This window comes from Muscardinus avellanarius (genome assembly GCF_963383645.1).
Source record: "Muscardinus avellanarius genome assembly, chromosome: 14".
Classification (NCBI taxonomy): Eukaryota; Metazoa; Chordata; class Mammalia; order Rodentia; family Gliridae; genus Muscardinus; species Muscardinus avellanarius.
In genome coordinates this window covers 73,566,938-73,588,055 of record NC_137800.1, presented here as the reverse complement: position 1 = coordinate 73,588,055, position 21,118 = coordinate 73,566,938, and the positions used below count along the sequence as shown (strand labels likewise).

The window sequence follows — 21,118 nt, the reverse complement described above, 5'->3', positions numbered from 1 at the left end:
CAATAACTGTGACAATAAACACACCCGTATTTGCTTTAAAGTCTTTATTATCCTGAATATAAAAAAAGACAGAAGTCCTCTAAGATATACCAGAGTTCTTTATGTGGAAACATTATTTTTTTTTTACAAGTGAAAAAATAAATACCTCTTGGAATAAAGGCTTATAATGCTAATATGTGCCATAAAAAAGTAGAGTTTTAATATTTGACAAAATGTCTGTGCAAAGAAACAAATGCATAAACACATTACTGCTACATTAAGGCAATATGAAAAGTACACTCAGAAATCTCAGTAAAGTGACAGTGTAGGTTTCTAGCTTTAACTTGCTAGTATTGCACCCAGTAAGGTCCTCTAGGTTTCCTGACATCCTAGAAACCTGCTAGCTGACCAGCTTCCAAAATGCCCAAGTGGGAGTGAAACACATGTCTAAGAACACAGAAACAAAGAGAACCAGAGCCCTCTGGAAGATACTGAGGGGCAACTGAAAGAATATTTAAGTATCTATTTAAAAAACAAAAGACAAAAATAAAGAAGCCAAACAAAAAACAAAACAGAACACACACACACACACGCAGCAAGAGACAATGCCTAGAAACCCATGGTAAGGCTGTAAAACATCTGATGTTCAAGCACAGGGCACCCGTGGGTGGAGCTAGAGCAGAGGACTTGGGAGAAGCCAAGACCGCCCTAGAGGTGCACAGGAGGCTCCGAGCTCCTGAGCTGGGCTTTCCCTTCCCCAGAAAATTGCTCTCCCTTGTCAATCTTAAAATATTCCACTAACTCAAAAGCCCAGGGAGTGCTTGACTATGCCGGGAAATCTTTTAACCCCGTGGTGGCGTTTTATCATGACACGGCCGGGGCAGAGAGAGGGGCAGCAGGAGTGTGGAGACGCCCACCGGAGTTAACCTGCTTCCCACGAGCCAGACTGGTTTCAATCTGACACTGCTGCTGTCAACCTTTTGAAAGCCGCAGGATCGATGTTTTAAATCTGTTTGCATTCCAATCATCTTCCAACAAGTTATAAAAACAGAAATGACGCTATAATGACAACTATTTCTTTAAGAAAAATTTCCCTATTAAAATGTTTGGTGCTCCATGACCATACAAAAAGAACCCAGTAAATTTGTAAAACTAATTCTTACAAAATCTGCTGCCGATAGGAAACTTACCTCAGGATACACTAAGGAGACTTAACAACATCATTTCCTAAAAGGTACCCCACTTTTTGGCTACGTTGCCACTTGACTGACAAACACTTTACCTATTCTTTTACTGGATTGTAAAAAAATGAAAGACCAAGGAATGTGTCCAGAGCTCTTTCCGGTCCCCACTGTGAGGCTGTTGGTTCTGAACGTGGATGTGTTTTCCCAGTGAGGAGCAGATGCGTCTTCTTTTTCTGGTTGATTTTACATGTCACATGGTGGATGGGTGTCTGGGAGTGAGATTTTTCTCCACAGTTCTCCCTCTTATAGTTTACAATAGTGCAGTTTGTGGAAACGTGGCGTGTTGACCAAATGCAGTACGGGTTAGATTACCGTCAGGTTGAGAAGACTGGTGTGGGTTGGCAGGTAGACGTGCTGGACGTGCTCCACACGAGACCTGCAGACCGGACACAGCTGGAAAAGAGAAGCCGAGAGCGCGCGTCAGGACACGCCTGCAGGGCCTGGGTCCCGGGGTGCACACGGTACCCGCTGCGCTGAGAGCTCTAGGAAAGCTGTGCTCAAGGAGATTTCTAAGCTAGCTTCCCACCAGTACAGGTCTCTGCTCTCTAATGGCTTTGAACACTGATGCTTTACAAGGGCCTCAGAATTAATATTATGAAAATGCATGCATTGAAGGAAGCTAATTAGGTTTTCAGTTAAACTCTAATCAAGGCGCAGTGAGTACATTTAGCACCGGCTCTGCTCCAGGCTGTGGCCCCTCCAAGAGTAGAGGAGGACACCTCCGGTCAAGTGCAGGAGACTGTGACCCATTACTGGGCGGAGGCCCACAGGCCACGGAACGTGGCTGCTGTGCTCGCAGGCAACAGCTGTGTTCCTGGTGGCCTCTCCGTGGGCACCTGCCTGTCATCAGCCTCACGGGGACACATAAGCACAAGGCTCAGAACATGTGAGAAGAACGCCAGTCCATGACAGCTCCTGGGGAAATAACTCATGGTAGTGGCATGGACGTTGGGAAGGGCGCAGTTGACCCATGTGCTCATTAACTCGCTCTAAAAGTAGCTCTGAAATCAGCAGCTTCGGAAGGACTAGGTGAACTTGTGGAGCTTGTTTTACATAAACCCACCATGCCATTTAACAGACACATCTGAGAAATGAAGCCAAATGAAAACGTTATCGTAAGAGGAAATGTAGAAAGGAAAAGACAATATTAAAATTAATTTGACTTGCTAACAAGTTAACAGCTAATCCAAGAGCCCCTAGAGACATCTGCAGTAATAAAAGAAAATTAATCACAACTAATCAGTCTAATCAACCCATCCATGGGCAAGTGGAAGTTAACTATAACCCCCCAAACTAAGTATTCTTCCCCAAATATTTTAGGCAAGTACTAAAAACCACCCTCTGTCAGAAAATGGGAGGCAATGGGAACCTGCAGAGGGAGGCCTGGATTCACTGGAGAGGCCAGATTCAAGGGCCACCTCATGAATCTGGACCTTTCCAGAACTTGGAAACATGTCTGTGACTCGAGCAATTGTGCCAGTGAAAACAGCGTGCTCCCCCAAAATGTTCCCAAAGGCCAATACTTCCAGGTTCTTTGGGGGACATGGGGGCAGAATACTGGGGATTCAGGGACATTCTACGTCTTATACTCCCAGCCCTTTTTAATTTTTAATTTTGAAATAAGGTATGGCTAAGTTTCTGTGTACTGGCCTCAGACTTGGAATCCTGCCTCAAGTACTAGGATTATAGGCATGTGTCACCATGCCCAGAGGGCAATGCCCTTTGTCACCAAACTCAAAGTCCTTTGACTGGAGACGGGCCCTCTGGGTTTCAGCCAGCCAGGCCCTGGCGCCTCGGGCCTTGCTAGGGCCTGCGTGAGGGGAAGCGGGCCGGGGAGCCTCACCTGCAGCTGGGCGGCGCAGCTCTCGCAGCACACGGTGTGGCCGCACGGGCAGAAGGTGGAGTTGATGTCCTCCTCGCAGCACACCATGCACAGCATGGCTTCCTTCAGCTTGCGCAGCTTCTCCTGCAGCGCCCTGGTCTGCTGGCAGCTGAGGCCCTCGCAGCCGCCGCAGTTCATGCTGCTCTCCGACGACTTCAGCGGGGAGCGGGGAGGGCTCTGGTCACTCCTGGAAATGAGGTCCACGACGCCCGCGTTGTACAGCGCCCTCCTGGCGTGGTCGTACACCTCCTTCGACGTTCTCTTAATATCGAAGACGTACTTCTTGCCGAGGTTAATGTTTTCATTCAGAAACAGAGACGCCAGGTGGCCCTTCAGGTCACGACTATACTGCATCATGACGGCGCTGGTCACTGTGTCGCACCTGAGAGGAAAGACAGCAACTGCTGTAACAGGAAGAGCCCGGGCAGCTCCAGGAGTAGACCCTCAGACACTACCGCCAAGAACACGCATGTCAGCAGAAGTTTAGTATTTTATTGGCAAGTCTGAAAGGAAATATCCTTCGTCCCTCTTTTTTTTGGGTACTAAGTAGCTCAATGACTACACCTCTGTATTTCCCCAGGATCTTCCAAGCCCCTCCTAGGAAGAGAAGCGCCTGTAAACATGGAGACAGCGACTTTCTAGCTCTTTCTCCAGGTCTGAAGCAGTAGGTGGAAGAAAAAGGGCATTCTTCATTAGAGTCTTGGCTTTTATGTTAAAAGCACCTACAATTGTCTATTCTGCTCCACAATCAGTATGTCTATTTTAAAACAAAACAAAAAATTTTTAAGACTGCCCACTGAAAAACTTACCTGGCTTTTTGCTTTTTCAAATGTTTGAGTCCAAGCCAGGTGTGGTGGGATGACACTTGTAACCCCAGCATTCGGGAGGCTGAGACCGGAGGATTGCGGTTTGCGGACAGCCTCAGCTACTTAGCGAGGCCTTTTGCAACTCAGTGAGACCCTGTCTCAAAAATAAGAAGAAAAAAATAAGGCTAGGGGTGTAGCTCAGAGGTACAATATCCTCTGGGTTCTGTCCTTAATGCCAAAAAAAAAAAAAAAAAAAAAATTGAGTCCAGTCACAACTGGCGCGAATGTACCCTCTGGAAGGTGGGGATCAATACTGTAGTTAAAAAGTCCTTTGCGTGTGGTGGGAGTTCAGGAAGGGTGTGTCCTGGAAGGGAGAGATGCCTGTGTCGTGCTTCTGTGGCAAGGGCCAAGCTACAGCAGGGCAGGCCCAGGGTTATCTCAGGAGAGGGGCGCTTTAAGAAAATAAGGTGGGAGATAAGCAGGGACTGTGTGCTCGGTGCAAGTAGATGCACTTTCTCTGGAGAAATAGGACTATGTTGATAACAAAATAAGGTGTGAGAAAAGCAGAAGACTGTGTGCATGGTGAAAAAGGCCTATGTTGATAAGGACTCTTGTTGCTGCTGCAGAAACAAGGTACTTGCAGCTCTTCTCTCTCCCTTCCTCCGTCCCTCCCTTTTCTTCCATGTACTGGGGGTAGAACCCCAAGGACATTCTACCTCCAAAATATAGCCACAGCCCTTTTTTATTTGGAAACAGGGTCCCCTGCCATCCTCCTGTCTCAGCCTCCTGAGTACTGGGATTGCAGGTGTATACCACCGCACCTGGCTCCACATCTTAAATTCTGTACAAGACTCATTGACACAGTGAGTGACAAAACTGTAGAAAGCTGCTAAGACTCCTGAGCTTATGCCCTCACACTAGGCTATCGAGCAGACTGCGTACGTGCCTGTAGAAAGCGTGGGTTTCGGTGATCGCCCGGTAGAGCCCGCTGGCGGCCCTGGTGCTGATCATTTTAAACAAGAGCACGATGCTGTTCCCGGACTCCTTGGTGACTGTCAGGTACACATTCTTTCCTGACTGGGTGGCCATCTGTACCACGGGATAAGCTATCCTAAGAGACAGGAAGAGAGAAGTGAGCAGGCCCAAAGGAGCCACTGCTCCCACATGAATCCTGTTGTAGGATCCCTGTTGGCCCATGGCCCAGCAGGAGACCCACACACTTAACCTGCGACTACCCTCCAGCCCTCCTTCCTCGCTAAAAGGGCACACTGATGAACACGTGTGCGCACGTGAAGTGCTGGAGCGAATTCTGGGTGCGTGTGCATGTGAGCGTGTGGAGGTGAGAGGGAGATTTTCTGGCCGTGAACGACTTCTTTGAAAAACGCTAACCCTGCCACAACGGAACATTTAAAACACAATTAGTGGCTGTTAAGGCCAGAAAAAAATTCATGTGGATACCCAAGTGAAACACCTTATTCCTAAGAGATGAATGTCTAGTAAATCCTTCTCCCTTTTCCGTTTTCATGATGAGGGCTGCAGCTATAGATAAGTCTAGAATACTTAAGATCGGTGTTACCTGTTTATTGGGCTAAAGTCGTCTTTACAAATCGAGATGCCCTCTGGCCCGACCCCGATGAGGAGCTTCTGCCCCTCGCTGTCCCGCACAGCATGCCATTCTATGCCGTAGTTTTCCATTGCCGACACGATCTGCAGGGCCTGGTACTCGGCGGAGGCCTGGCTGGTCCCCTCCAGCTCCTTATGCTTTGCGACAATGCTGCGGAACGCCAAAGGGATGGAGAGTTACCCAGAGAGGTTAATTTACACAGCTTTAAAGACTCATCTATATAATTCTCACTGTGAACTACAGCGATAGCGTAATTTATGAATCACAAAAACATAAAACTTATATGTTACTGACATTTCATTTATTAAGCACACTTACTGTAAAATACTTCTAAGAAACCATTCAAGATTTCTACTATCGAATATTTGGTAGAAGACACTTTGGGGATGTTGGTGGTGATGAACTCAAAGAATTATGGAAAAACCTCTAAAAATACACTGCAGACAAATTTGTATACTGGAACTCCTCATGCATTTTCTACGTATACTTGGTAAGCTTCATTATAATCTAGCATTATAAGGACTAGTTCTTTGCAACTGAACAAAACACAAGACTTGTTTTCTCTGCTGTGACCACAGGCTCTCTCATGATTCTTGGTGATCCCGCCTCCTGCTCCCCACATCCTGGTACAAGCCCCTTCTCTCAGTGTGGGTGGGGCTAACACTTGCTTCTAATAAACAGAATATGGGGAGAATTCATGAGTGTGACTCACTTCTGAGATTAGGTTACAAAAGCCTTTGCTATCCTTTAGTCTTGGCTATCCTTTCTGGCTCACTACCATGGGGGAAGCCAGCTACCACGTCAAACAGCCTGATGGCTACCCGCAGGCCCATGCGAGGTCCTGAATCATGGGACCCAGAGAAGCACAGCCAGACTCCCACCTGCACATTTTCAACCACAGAGGTAAGGGTTGTTATTAAATCACTACATTTTGGAGTGCCTTTTGAGGCAGGAACAGGTAACCTAAGGCTTGCGTTAGCCCCTTGATCTAATTCTTGCTGGGATAAAGAAAACACCTTTATACACGAGAGAAGTTTCATTGTAGGAGGTTTGCATTTTTAAAAGGTCAGAGCTTTTAAACTCTTGTATATAGCATTTCACACAAGGGCATTTATTTGTGTGACTATGTTTTGTGTTTATAAGTTTCTCAAATAGAAGGCTAATGGCTCCTTTAAAAATAACTGGTCGAAATGGGCAATGGCCCAAGCTGGACCTCACAAATCTTCTGTATGTGCCATAGATTGCTTTTCTCCCAGAGGTTCTTAGGGAGTTTAGAGCGCCGTGAGCAGCCGTAGGCAGCCTCACCTGTTCAAGGCAGCGCTGGAGAGTTCCTTAGCACACAGCTCTTCATAATTGTACTTGGCAGTGTTCTGGTTGTAGTCTCCAAACTTGGTCTGGGCCAGGAGAGCGCTGAGCTCCACTGCCTGCTCTGGGGAACACTGGAGGTGGCCTGCCAAGAGGGACTCCCTGATGTGCAAGAAAAAGATATGCCTGCGAAGGGAATTGAGAATGAGGTCAGGCTTGGGGATGAATGGACATCGGGCTCAACCTGCTGGGCTGGGGTGCAGCTCAGAGGGAGAGGCTGGCCTACCATCTCTGAGGCCCTGAGTTTGAGCCCCAGCACCACAAACAACAACAAAACAAATGAACAAACTCAACCTGCTTAGCGATTTCACAATCAAGAATTTCCCTCTTAAGCAAGGCATTTAAAAAAAATCAAGGACTGTCTTTGGAATAAAAATTGTAGCCCAGACAAAATACATCTAATAAAGACAAATTCAGTAGCAGTCAGGTCACAAAATGTAAAATATTTACACAAAGTTTCTGAATTGTTTTAAGATATTATCTTAATCAGGGAAACCATATCTTGAATTCTGATACAATCATAAAGAACTCTAAAACAGAGAGAACCTCACCTTTATTCAAAGGACCCTCAAATTGCTCATGATCAGATTATGTCCACCCACCTACAGACTTCCCTGTTTGTATGTTCCTCAGTACCTTGATTTCAGCTCATTCGAAACCAAACTGTCTTCTTTCCCACACCCAGTTTTTCTTCCAGTGGAAACCAAATTTGCTTCAATTCTCCGTCCAATTTCCACCTACTTCTCTGTCTCCTCCCAGTTGTCTCTCTGTAGTCCTACTTGGCAGCTCTCAGCTGTTGGAATTTGCGCGCCTCTTCACAGCCTCTCCTCCAGACCCCCTGCCCACCTTTCAGGCTGCTTGCTTCTAGTACAAACTGTCCATTCTCTGCTCAGAATCCTTCAAGGGTCCCCAACTATCTGCAGGGGAAGCAAGAGGGTAGCATAAACCCAGGCTTCCTCAGCGCTCGGCTCCCGCTCTGTGGCCACAGCTCCTGCCCTGCCCCCTCTCGTCCAGCCACTGTGCCCAGGAAAGGGTTACTTCTCTTCTGGAAAAGCAGGTCTTGGGGCTCCCTCTGTCCCCAGGCCATTCTTCCTGTTTTGTCACTTGGACACACTCTGGTCTGTCGCATACAAACCATCCACCCTCTAGTACAGTATCTATGCATTACATATTAGTACAGGTTAGTTAGTAGCACATAAACTAATGTCAGAGCACTCAATAGATGGACATAAACTACATATTTTTGTGATTTCTTTTTGTATTCCAATCTTAAGTTTCATTCTGGTTGAGCCGGTCCTCACTGTATACTACATTCTACATTTACTAAAAGGTATGTCACACTTAAAAAAAACTCCTAGGAAAATTAAGATACTGTATTGGCCCAAATTCTGAAAAGAGTATCTAACCTGCCACAGACAGGCTGGCTTAAAGATTTGTCTCTAGCAAATGTCTCTAGATAGTTTTAACTATCCTTTGATGACTTGTGGTCATCTCTCAAACCTGCTTAACTGTCACAACCTCCCTCTCATTAACAAATGAATTACAGCCCCTGGGAAAGCTCTGAACACCACATCAGCACCACTTCTCATTTCTACCAAGCGTGATATCCTTATTGCAGTCCTTAATACTGCTCCAACTATATACTACACCTGTGCTTGACATTCCAGGTACAGCAAAGTGAGAACAAAACTAGGCTATGGAAACCACGAGGGGCATCCCTGATGTCCTAAAATGCCAATCTGACAAGAGCCAATCATCTGTAACCAAAAGATACTCATTCAATCTTTTGTGCCTTCGATAATGATAAATATTTAAGATGATCAAATTCTGCCAAACACTGCAAGTTTTTTCCTTATTTGATGCCATCATAAGGAAGTCACTCTAAGAATGCATATTAGCACCGAAAGAGAATAAATATGGTTTTTATTAACCCAAACATCTGCTAGTCTTTAAAGTATTTCTGACATACTGCTAAACTGAGAAGGGGCCCTCGCTGGGGCACAGAAATCCCCACAAAAACAACTGGTTTTAAAACAGTGATCGGAGGACTTGGTTCTACCATTCTCACAAAACCCTGGGGGTTCCAGCATTGCTGTAAGCCTGCAAAAGGCTTTTAGATGACCCTCCTGTAAAGTTCATCTTGTTGACATATCTGTGTATCCAATCAGGGGGAACTATAATTTGAAGCTGAAATTTGAATCTGTGTTTATACTCATGAAGAAATTATGTGCCAAGATTTTAAGGGGATCACTAAAAAACTAAGTTTCTACTTAATTACTGCCTTAAGTAAGGGTCCCTTTTAACTTATGTTCCCGGCACAAAGTTTGGAACTACTTCCTGCTCTAGTCAATAGTAAGTAGAGCCTGCAAAAAGAATAGTTTCAAAATAGATCCATCTTCTTTTTCTAAACTTTCTGTGCCTCCTTCTGGGGAGACAGTTACCAAAGTCAAAGGCAAGGAAGCCATAAGCTGTAAGACCAAATAGAACTGGGCCAGGGGCAGGAAAACCAGGCCAGCCCACCTCCTAGGGAGTCTGAAGGGAGAAATGGTAGGGCTGGGGTGCTGCAATTGGTCTTTCCTACACACAGTCTAGGCTAGACTGTGAACAATGCTTGGTAAGCAGGAACCTCCCCTCCCCCTTGTTTACCTAAACTTTCTAACAGGCCTTCCTGCCTTTTCCAGTTTCATGGCTATAAAGCCACCTTTTCATTTTAAGTTAATAGGATTTGTTACGCACTGCCTCTGGGCCCAGCCCCAGGCTGGGGTGATAGAATGGACATGTCTGATAGTTCCTTTTTAGATGGAACTGAGGGCCAGTTAGAGCAAAGGAACATATCCTATCAAAATAACTCCAGTCACAAACTGGCTTCTGGGGGACAAGGTTTGGCTCTCAGGAGGTGGCATGTTAACAGAACAGTAGCAGCCAAGGTCGCCAGCTCCTAGCAGCCCTCAGTAGACTCCTGCACTCCAAGAGGGACATTTCCAACAAGGAGGTCAAGCACAGACACTTGGGAGTGGTTCTCAACCAAGGATTTGCTCTAACCATCTCACCTACAACGTTTGTCCGGCTCCTCAACTTGCTCCCTCCTTTTTTGTGTGAAGCAGATTAAAGTTAACCAATATATCAAAATAAGCAGATGCACCCAAAGAAGTCATGCTTACAGTGAAAAACATTTTAAAGGTCAAAAGTGGATGGCATATTTAGTTCTCTATAGGTTATATCCCAAATCATAAATAGAAAGAAAGCCTTTGAAAAAAATATTCTTTGTCTTATGCAAACATACATGAATATTGTTACAGTGGTACAGCCAAACAGTACCGTTGTGAAATGTAGTGGCGGGTTCTTATTCTGAGCTATTTTAGAAAAAAGAATAGCCCAAACTCTTTTTGATGTAAACTTAAGTAATTTTATTATTACAAAGGCAGAAAGAAGGAACAGAAATTAGATTAAAGCACTTCATTAAATAAATAAATGCAATGGAGCAACCTGAAAAAAAGTTACTGAAGTTTTTGGATATAGAACAGGTTTTATAAAGAATTTTATCTCGCATCTTTGCTTAACCAATTGTCCTTCTGACATAACTAGATCCGCCCCTTAAGCCTTTTGATGTGGGGTTTCACTGTCTGACCAAAAATCTTCTTCCTATAGGTGTAAGCTCAAACCTTTAAGACCCCAAAATATGTTACTTCGATAATCTTGAAGGCTTGTGCCATCCTCCCACATCCTGGCCTGTCTGCTAGAACTTATTTTCACTGTAAACTTCTCTTTAAAATATGAAGGCCCTGGGCTACCTCTATTTTCTTGCTAATCACCCTTGGTGCTGGGAACTCTGCAGGGTTCCTTCCCTGTCTGAGTACCTGCACAACACCCAAGCTCTGACTATTTTCTATATTTTAAAGTTAATGCCAAAGCATCTGAAGTCAATACATTTTTTAAAATTTTTTATTTTTTGGTGGTGGTACTGGGGTTCCTGGAAGCCCTTCTACTTTCGGACTACACTCCCAGGCCTATTTTATACTTTTTTTATTTTTGGAAATGGTCTCTTAAGCCAGTGAGGCTGGCTTCAAACCTGAGCGATCCTCCTGTCTCTGCCTCCCAAGCGCGGGGATTACAAGCGTGTGCCACCAGGCCCGGCTTGAAGTCGTCAATACATTTTGAAATTAGTATCAAAGACATTTTCTAATACCGGCACAAATATGTCTCATGGATATAAGTTTAACTGTATTCTCTAAACATTCTTGAAGTTATATTTTGAAATTCTTTAAGTTTTACCCAGTTACTAAGAAAATGGATATTTTCAATATAAAGTAACTATTCTGGAGCCCAAGGTGAAACCTAACTCACATCCTGGCATCATAGGAATAAATGAATTCATACTTACTATAACATTATGAAATATTAAAAAATGGGGTGAATATAAGGATATATCAAGTTTTAATTTAAAATAATTTTAAAGTATTACATATTCTTTTTGTATGTGTGTGTGAGATTGGAGATTAGAACCCAGGGACATTCTATCTCTGAGCTACACCTTCAGGCCTTTTTGTTTATTTCTAAAACAATCAGCTAAGTTGCTGAGAGTCTCACTAAATTGCTGAGGCTGTCCTTGAACCTGTGATCCTCGTCTCAGCCTCCCCCGTACTAGGATTACAGGAACATGTCCCTACACCTGGCTTCACACATTCTTCTGTTTCAAAGTACTTCAGATTTCTTTTTAAAATTAATGCCTCTTTATAGTGTTAAGGAATTAAGCGAAGTCATTTATTTTTTAAGAGTTTGTAACCAGAGGATTCTTCTCTGAACATTGGCTGATCTCATAAAGCGATCGCCAATATCCACGGCAGAACTTTCTACAAAACACATGGGAGCTGTTAATTTGCTCACTGGCAGATGTTACTCCAGTTACGCCATTTTGAAGTTTTTTTTGTGACAAATGTAAAATAACCATATCTAGATCCACGATTACACTTGCAATTTGAGTAACTAACCTAGAACTTTAAAAAAAAAAAAAAAGCTTGATGGCTATTTCAAAACTTCTCAATTACTAGTCACTGAACTGTGTTTCTCCTGGAAAGGGATGACTAAACCTGACAAGGGGCAGCAACATCCAGCCTGTCCCCCACCACAAGCACGTCGCACACACTCTGTCCAATGAGTCACTTGAAAACATCAGTTTATTTTAAGCCAAACTCTGGCTGCCAAGTTATATTTAAAAACTATCAAATCAAAACAAAACTGCTATGAGAGTTTTCATTTTACATCTTAAAATTCCATAAAACAAAAATCAGTTCAACATGGACTAGTGGCCTCCATGTAAAAGCTAAAACCATAATGCTTTAAGAACTGCATATAAGAGTATCTTTATGACTAGAAGGTAGCAAAGGTTTCTCAGGACACGGCAAAAATCCCAGAAGAGAAAAAAATGGATAAATTAGACCTCACCAAAATTAAAAACTCCCACTCACCAACAGGAAAAGAAGCAAGCCACAGGAGGGGATATATTTATAAAACTTGTAACTGACAAAAGAGTGGTATCCAGGATACATAAAGAATTTGTACAGCTCAAAAATAAAGGCAAACAATAAAAATGGGTAAATAACTTGAATAGATACTTCACAAAAGAAGATTTATGAAAGGCCAATAAGCCCATGAAAAAGTGACTAATGTTATTAATCAGAGAAATGCAAATTAAAACCACAACATTCTATTACTGGCCACATACTTGCCAGAAACTGGTAGGGACATGGAGGGACCAGAAACTCCTATCCTCCTCATGGGAGTACAGAGTAGCACAACTACTTCGGGAAACTTAAGAAACTAAACAGCTACCTACCTACTCTACGACCCAACTAGTCTATTCTTGGATATTTACTCAAGAAAAATGAAAATACTTTTGTCTACAAAAAAAAAAAGACTTGTACTAGAATGTTTATGGCAGCCTTATTCATGGAAAACAGGTGTTCATCCACAGGACTATGGATCAACAAACAGTATATACATCCAGTGAAATACTATCCAGCAATAAAAAGGGACAAACCTGATATAAATATAATATCAAACAAACCTGAGATATATGTATATATACATATATATACATATATGTATATGCATAAGTACATATATATGTATATATGTAAAATATGGATGTTTCTTAAGAAATTTACTAACAAAAGAAGCTAGATATGAAAGAGTATGTACTGCATAATTACAATATAAAGTTGGACAAGTCTGTGGTAGAAAAACATATTTTGGAGGTTATGCAGTGGGGTGGGCAGGGTGGGGAAGAAGGTTGGGAACTGACTGCAGAGAAAAAATTGGGAGCTTTATGGAGTGTTGGTCATGTTCTAAATTTTTGTTTGTTTTTTGCAGTACTGGGGATGGAATCCAGGGGCATTCCACCTTTGAGCTACTATTTTTTATTCTTTATTTTCAAACAGAGTCTCACTGAGTTGCAAAGGGCCTCACTTAGTAGCCGAGGCTGGCTGTGAACCGCGATCCTCCTGTGTCTCAGCCTCCCAAATGCTAGGATTAAAAGTGTGTGCCATCCCGCCCGGCTACGTTCTAAATCTTGATAGAGGTTTTTGTTTAAATATAACACATTCATTTGTCAAAAATCATTAAATAGTATAATTAGGACTTATGCATTCATTATATGTAAATTTTGCATCAAAAGGAAAAAAGAGCTGTGTGTAAACACTGAATTCTAGTTAATGATATACTGAAATATGTAGGAGGAAATGTACTTATATATAACTTATTTTGAAATGCATCAAAAAGACAAGACTGATGGATGGGCAGAGGGACTGATAAATGGGTAAGCATATAAGGTAGCAATAGTAGATTTAATAAAATCTAGGTGGGGCTTTATGGTGTTCACTGTGAAAATCATCAACTTTTCTGTATGTCTGAAAATTTCATAATATAAGGTTGAGAAAATAATACTAGTAGGATTAAGGTTCAGAATTCTAATGAATAGATCCACCTAAATCAAGCCATCAAATCTACTTCAGGGAGGACTTGCAATTAAGAATCTTGTCACGGCCAAATAATTACCAAGTCAGGCCTCTACGTGGCTGAAGGAGGTCCTTCTCAAATGCAGACCGGGAATCACTGGTGTGTGTATTCCTCCTCAGGCCCCACAGCCACTAGAAGAAATGGAGGGTGGCCACAGGACAAACCGACGACCTCAGGAACGATTACACCCATGGCAGAAGAATACTACTACTTGAAAGCATAAAGTGCACTTCCAGAAAATGTGCTTACTCGCTCACAAAAGGTCTAGGCAAAACCCAGTCCAGGCAGCCTTGTAATCTTCAGGCGTTATCTCTTGCTCAGCATTCGAGATTGGTCAGATGTGTTAGTAAATGCGTTTATCCCACAATGCAGGGCCATTCAGGAATTTTCAGACCTAACCATCTCTTTCAATGACTTCAAATCATTTACTTGCTTGGTCCTATTGTTCATATGGAAGAGGGGTGAGAACAAGCTGCAGGGGACATAAAAAGAAATACGCCTGGTGTCCCTGAGCTGCCTCTACATGGGACACCTTGATCTGACTCTAAATACTTTTTAGATATTAAATTTTATTTAAAATGTCATTTGAATCCTTCATGCAAGTATATAAATATCAGAAATTCAAAGAGATTAAAGGTTCCCAGGTAGAAGTTCCTTAGCTAAAATAAATACCACATAATAATATAAACATCCTAGAGTCTTAGCAAATTAAAAACTAAATAAACTGGAATTCAGAAATTCAATTAATACTGTCTTTGGAAATAATATGCAGGTCAGCTTTTATCATTTTTACCTCTTCTAGGTTTGGGTAAAAAAGAGAGAGAGAGAGAGAGAAGGGGTTGGAGGAGACAGATTGTTTCTAATCACAGGCTGATAGAAGAACATAAAAGCCACCTTTATAATAAATACATACTGCTGCAACAACATCCCATGGAACTTACCCTCCCCGAATCACACAAGAGTAAATCATGAAAGCAACCCTTACCAACACTGACAGAGTTCAGAAAAGCTTTGGACATGATTTACAGTCTCTAGCTAGGGCCAAACTGATTCAGCTCTGAATTGGTTTGAAATGACCACACACCTGCCCAGAGTTTGCATGTGGCCTTTTCTCTGTGTGTTTCAACAATGCCATCTCTTCTAGGTCTATGTGAGTTTTGTTGGAAGTGGGGGGACTGAGCTACTAAGTACTTAGGACTGTAAGTTGGTTAAAATTAAGAGTAATGCTGTAGCTTAGAAACTGTCTGAGCCAGACACAGTGGCACACACCTACAGTCCCAGCTACTTAGGAGGACGATGAGGCGGGAAGATTGCTTGAGCCCAGCCTGGACAACACGGGGAAACCCTGTCTCTGGAAAAATAAAGAAACAAAACTATCTGATTATCGTAAAAGGTCCAGGGGAGTGGTAACTCATTTTCTATTAAGAACTAACAGCCACAATAAACACGTGGCATGGAATGGAGGAGGGGGCAAAAAAAAAAAAAGGTTAACCACTGAGTTCTAAACAGAAAGTAATCACTACCCAGTATTCTTTAATGGTGAGGTTTCTTTTAGATACTCTCAACTTCTCGGTTTGCAGAAGCAAACAAAAAAACATTTCAATATTTATAAGAAAATCTGTATCCATTAACCCTATTTTTATTTCTAAATACTTAATGCACGGGTTCAACAGCTATTTATGAAGTAAGCATTTGCTAGACTCAGGATACAAAGCTGATCAATTTAAGAATCTAGGTTACTAGAGTGACAGACAATAAGCAAGTAGCACCTAAGTACAGGCAGAGCTGCAAGCGCATTAAAACTCTCGCCCAGCCTCCTGCGCAAGGCTGCAGCAGGCTTTCTGCAGGAGCTCTGACTGCGCGCAGGGCGGGAAGGCGGGAGAGATTAAACAAGGGACTACTCAAATTTGTCACTGTTCACATTACCAAAATCTTGATGAAACTTAATGTCCAGGACTACAGCATTTCTCTGAACATTTAGATGGAACCTATAGCGCTCTAGTCTCTGGTTTTGAAAAATGTTGTCAAAATTCAATCTGAATTGTCGTGAATAAATAAAAGCCTTTGAAAGGCAAGAATTTCCGCGATGATTCCTTCAGATCTACTTCCAGAATACACTCATTTGCTTCGCTTTTTGTTTGAATCAACAGCACAGCAAACATCTGCTGAAAATACCTGCTGTCTCCGTCTCTGAACCATGCCAGCTAGTCTGAACAAAACTCTCCTTTTACTTTTGAGAACCCCATTCAAAAGCAAACCTAACAACCTAGGTAGGAGAACCAAACCTAAAATTAGGCCAAATCAGAGACCACATTAGCCCTATCTTCCAATCAAAGCCAATACTTGACATGCTTTCTCTGCCTTCAGAAAAATGTATGTAGGAAAACATGAAAGGAAAGAATACAGAGACAATGCAGGAAAAAAGCAGCCATTGCTAGGAGGTACTTGGGAAAGATCTTTTTCTAGGCTTCCATCTGAGATGACTGGCTGGGCTCAGGCTTGGAAGCCTGTATGGCTGATCGCCAGCAGCAGCACGGGCTGGCCTAGAACACAGGGTTTCTTCCTGGTTTCCAGGTTCTCTGATGACCAGTAGGTCTTTCAGCCTGTCTCTCTGCTAGCTGACTCCCTCATTAGAGATGAACTAATATGCTAACTGCCCCCATCTCTTCTGGTAGGCCAGCCCTACTGTGAGGAGACTACTGAATTGTTCACAGAAAGCAACTCAGCCAGGATACTTTAGTACTATTTAATAAACTGTCCAGGCGCTTTCATGTACTAAACACACCCTCATGACTTGACTTAGTAAACAATCACTTCTTAATACTGGATTGTCAAAGCTGCATTTAACTACTAACTACATAAACACATCTACTGTGTATTCATAATACTTTATATAAATATTTTATAACAAATAATGGAGTGTCAAAAAGTTATCAGGAGCTGGGCATGGTGGCGCACGCTTATAATCCCTGTACTTGGGAGGCTGAGACAGGAGGATCACATAGGTTGGAAGCCAGCCTCAGCTACTTAGTGAGGCTCTCAGCAACTTAGTGAGACCCTGTTTCCAAATAAAATATAAAATAGGCCGGGCGTGGTGGCGCAAGCTTGTAATCCCCGCGTTTGGGAGGCAGAGACAGGAGGATCACGCAAGTTTGAACCAAGCCGTGTGCACTGGCTTAGGAGACCCTGTTTCCAAATAAAAATGTAAAAATAGGTCTGGGAGTGTAGCCCGGAGGTAGAAGGGCTTCTAGGAACCCCAGTACCACCAAAAACAAAACAAAACAAAAAAACAAAAATTATATATATATATATATATGTACACACACACACACACACACACACACACACACACACACACACACATAATAGGTCTGGGAGTATAGCTCAGAGGTAGAAAGCCTCTGGGTTCCACCCCCAGTACCACCAAAAAAAAAAAAAAAAAAAAGTTTATCAGCAAGGTTTATTCTGCTGATATAACATCGATAAAAATAAGTGTTGTTCTAAGTTATCATGCGTATAGAAATTGTCTCCTGGACCTACTACAAATTTTGATGTCCTAATTAAAAGATACAAATGCTAGTTACAAATCACTTTATCAAGTTATTAAAGTAGAATACAATATAAACCTTAAGTAGTATTTTCTTGAAGCTTTGTACTTCAGCCAACCCCATAAAAAAACAAGCAAGCTACACTACTATATTAAATATAAGTCAAAAGTTTAGACCATACTAACATGGCAGTATGATTTCAAAAAGAAATTAAAATTACCTAGTTGAACTAGGTAAGTATGTTATTTGAGTGCTATTAGTTACAAATCTTAAGAGTCAAAGTTAGTTGAGTCAATAAAGGAAAAACCAAGATAGGAAATGTAACTCAAGTTTTAAAGATTTGATAATAGTTATTGACTCAATTACAGGAAAGCAAAGATAGTAGTCAGTTAAAAATATCAATGCTTTCATAATACATAGGCTATTATCACTTTTATTGTTTAAACAAAGTATTTGGGCCCCCAAGTTTTACAGATTTAAAAAATAAAATTGTCATCAAAATTGGGTTGAACTTTGACACCCTGAAATAAAATATGACTACACAATGAAAAATCCAAATTGTTTAATATTTTTTCTTTTACTCAATTGCAAGTTATGACAGAGAAGTGCAAAGTTAGAAGAAGCTCTCACAAATCAGCTTCAATTAAAAAAAATAAAGTCTATTCTGATTAATAAAGACAGCTAACAGCCTTAAGCATGCAATTACTCGAATATTTTGCAAGACATTTTTGGGAGCACTATGAATTCAACATGTCAACTTCCTTCAGAAACTAAATTAAACATTTCCCTCAACCTTTAAAGCTGCATAACAAGACAAACGGGGAGATTTCAGATTCAAATGAACAGTATTTAAAAACATGTTTTTATCAGTTCTTTGGTGAACAAGCAAAAAGCGATATGTTAAAAACTCTTAAAGGATTTTGCTCACTCATCATTATTCAAAAAATTTCAGAATCACATTTTTCACATGCATGGCAGATTTCCAAGCCAAAGGATTATGAAAAACATCAGCACTCAGATCCAAAGTTTGCTGTTTTGAAAAGCAGTCATTTTCCTTTTTTTTTTTTTTTGACATGCTACTATAAGATTTAAGCCTCTTGCATTTCAGCAATAAATATTCAACATCACTTTCCTATTTTGGCATATCTTGGGAGAAAAGTATTGCAGTCAGTTCAGAGGAGAACACATTTTTTTTTTGTTTGAAAAAAAAAAAAAGAACATAGGCTTCAGTTATCAACCACTATTTTTTTTTTTTTTTTAACAATGTCGACTGAAAAATTTAGCAGCCCAAGTTCAACAATCATGTATAATTTATCTGCAGGGTAGAATTTGGTTACAGTAGCCTTCACAGAGTTCTTTTACTAGTTTTCAAAAAACTTAAATTCTGCAGGAAGCCAGACAGAGCTCTCTGCTACACACTGTAATCCGACACTAGGCTGAAGAAGTTGACCAAGTTTAAGTAACCAAAGAGGAACTGTTTCCTGCTTTCAGTTAGAACAGTCTACAGTGACCTGTAATAACACTGCTGAGGCGGGGTTACTGTAGGGCATTAGATGCTGCTATCAGGAAGTCAGTCTTGGAGGGTTTTTTCTTTTTGTTTGTCTGTAAGAATGCAACCCTGTTCTCCCACTAAGTTTATAAAGACAGCAAAAAACAAAAAGGAGAGTTGGGAAACGTACTCAGATTGCCCATGCAGCCCCCTCTTCATCTCAACAGGGCTGTGCTATGGACAACAAACTTAGCTTAGGAGGGATTCACCTGGAGATACCGCTGGAAGGCCCTTCTGTATGGAATCAAAGGTGCATTTGACATTGGTTTGTTTGGGCCTCACTTTACCTCGTCTGCTCCTGTAAGATGAGATGAGGCTCCACAAAGAACTTGACTCTCAGTTTAAGTCGGTAAGGCGCTAGCCCATCCATCTGCTGGGAGATCCGGTTTCTCAGATTTAGCCATAAACTTTCACCTTTGCTACCCGTAAACTGCAGTCCAAAATAATCAACTTCTATGATTCCCAATCGCCTGCACACCTAAAACAAAAATGAACGCATGGATGAGCAAATGGTACATGTAATCAGAGCAAAGGCAGGGCTCCGTCTGAGTCTAAGATTGCCTCGGACTTTTTACAAGTTCAACATTGTTACAATTCCTTTGTAAACTGGGAAAACAAAAGTCTAAGCCCAGGGATGCCGAAACCTGATGCTTTTCCTACCTCCCTACCTCTGCTGTCTAGGGCACAATCAATTGCGGTAGAAAAAAAGAAGCCCCCCCAAAGCAGCCTCAAAGAACCCCCACCCCCACCCCCAGAAGGGGCATCTTCGGGGTATTTTCCTTCTCATTCCAATCCCTGGAATTCCCTCCATCTGCACAGCTGATCTAGCAGCTTATTATCTGGACAATTTTAACCATCTGGATTCCAAAAAACAAACACACTGAGGAAACACGCCACAAGTGTCCGCTGGGTGTTACAAGCCTGTTTTCTACCGTCTCAGGCCGAGAGGATTTGAAGGCAAGGCGTTTCACTGGGATCAAAGGTGCTGTCTGTCATGCCCAATCCCATTAACACGATTTAGAACCCTTCTTCACTCTTCAGCAAACACAGGTTTACGGATAACCCAATTGTAGATAGCCCAAACCTCACAAAGTCCCCTGGGTCCCCTGAAAATCGGAGAAGCAGGTGAATGGTACGTTTTGAGACGCGGCACAAGACAAGGACCGACGTGTCTGCCAAGAAGCCGGGGGAACTGAGATTGTCTCGAACCACCCTATTCTGGGATGCGGGAGGCGCTGCAAGGCCTTGCGGGGACCCCCATAGGCGGCATCACGCACACACCTGAGGCAGGTGTGCGGGGCCGCCTTCTTTTGCCAAAGTGCTGGACCGGGGAGCGGGGTGGCTGCTCCTGGCTGCTGGCTGTGCTCGCATCCCCAAAGTCGGGGTCCCGGCGGCCGCGCGTCCTCTGCGCCCCACATGCACGCCCGGCGCAACGGGAGGGGGCCGCGCGCCCCACACCCGCGGGGAGGCGGCGGCTCGGCCGGGCGCCTGGGGCGCGCTCCCCCGGACGCCGCTGCAGCACGGGGAGGCCCCTCGGCCTCGCGAACCCTCCGGGGCCCCCACCTGGCCCCTGGCCCTCACCTGGTTGAGACAGTCCTCGCCGTTGGCTTTCGCCTCCACCTCCACCTCCATCAGCACCGCGTCCGGCCTCGTCACATAGCACAGCATGGCTGGGGCCGCTGCTGCCACCGCAGCCGCCTCCTCTTTGGTGTGCACGGCTCGAACCCGGGCTCGGCGAAGCAAGGCTGCAGACCTGCAGACGCCGGCCCCGCGCCCCCGGGACGCCGCTCTGGTCCCCGCCACCCCCTCGCACCCCCGCGCGCTGCCGCCGGCTCCCCGGTCCTCCGCGGCGGCGCCGCACTCCAGCAGCTCAACTGCCTGCGCCGCGACAGGGACCCGGCTGATATAGCGGCCCCGCCCCCTCCGACCCGGGAGCCGGCCAATCACGGCGCGCCTTCCCCTCCGCCGCCGCCCCGCTAGCCAATAGCGGCGCCGGCTGGGCCGCAGCCCCGCCTCCCAGCGCCGGCTGAGTTCCCTGGCCGCCTGGGGAGGTGGCAGCTTGTGGGCGCCCCGCGCTGTGCAAGGGAGAAAGGAAGGGAGGCTGGGA

General features: G+C 43.5%; 1 protein-coding gene across 1 annotated transcript; it reads right to left on the bottom strand.

Moving 5' to 3' along the window:
• Positions 1 to 1,526: 1,526 nt before the first annotated feature.
• MYLIP (myosin regulatory light chain interacting protein) lies at positions 1,527 to 20,679 on the bottom strand (the record flags this gene model as incomplete). Its single annotated transcript, XM_080710591.1, has 7 exons — positions 1,527 to 1,616; positions 3,067 to 3,487; positions 4,858 to 5,022; positions 5,488 to 5,685; positions 6,841 to 7,026; positions 19,299 to 19,489; positions 20,593 to 20,679. The coding sequence occupies 7 exons, from the start codon at positions 20,677 to 20,679 to the stop codon at positions 1,527 to 1,529; spliced, it is 1,338 nt and encodes a 445-aa protein (XP_080566717.1).
• Between the last annotated feature and the right edge of the window lie 439 nt (positions 20,680 to 21,118).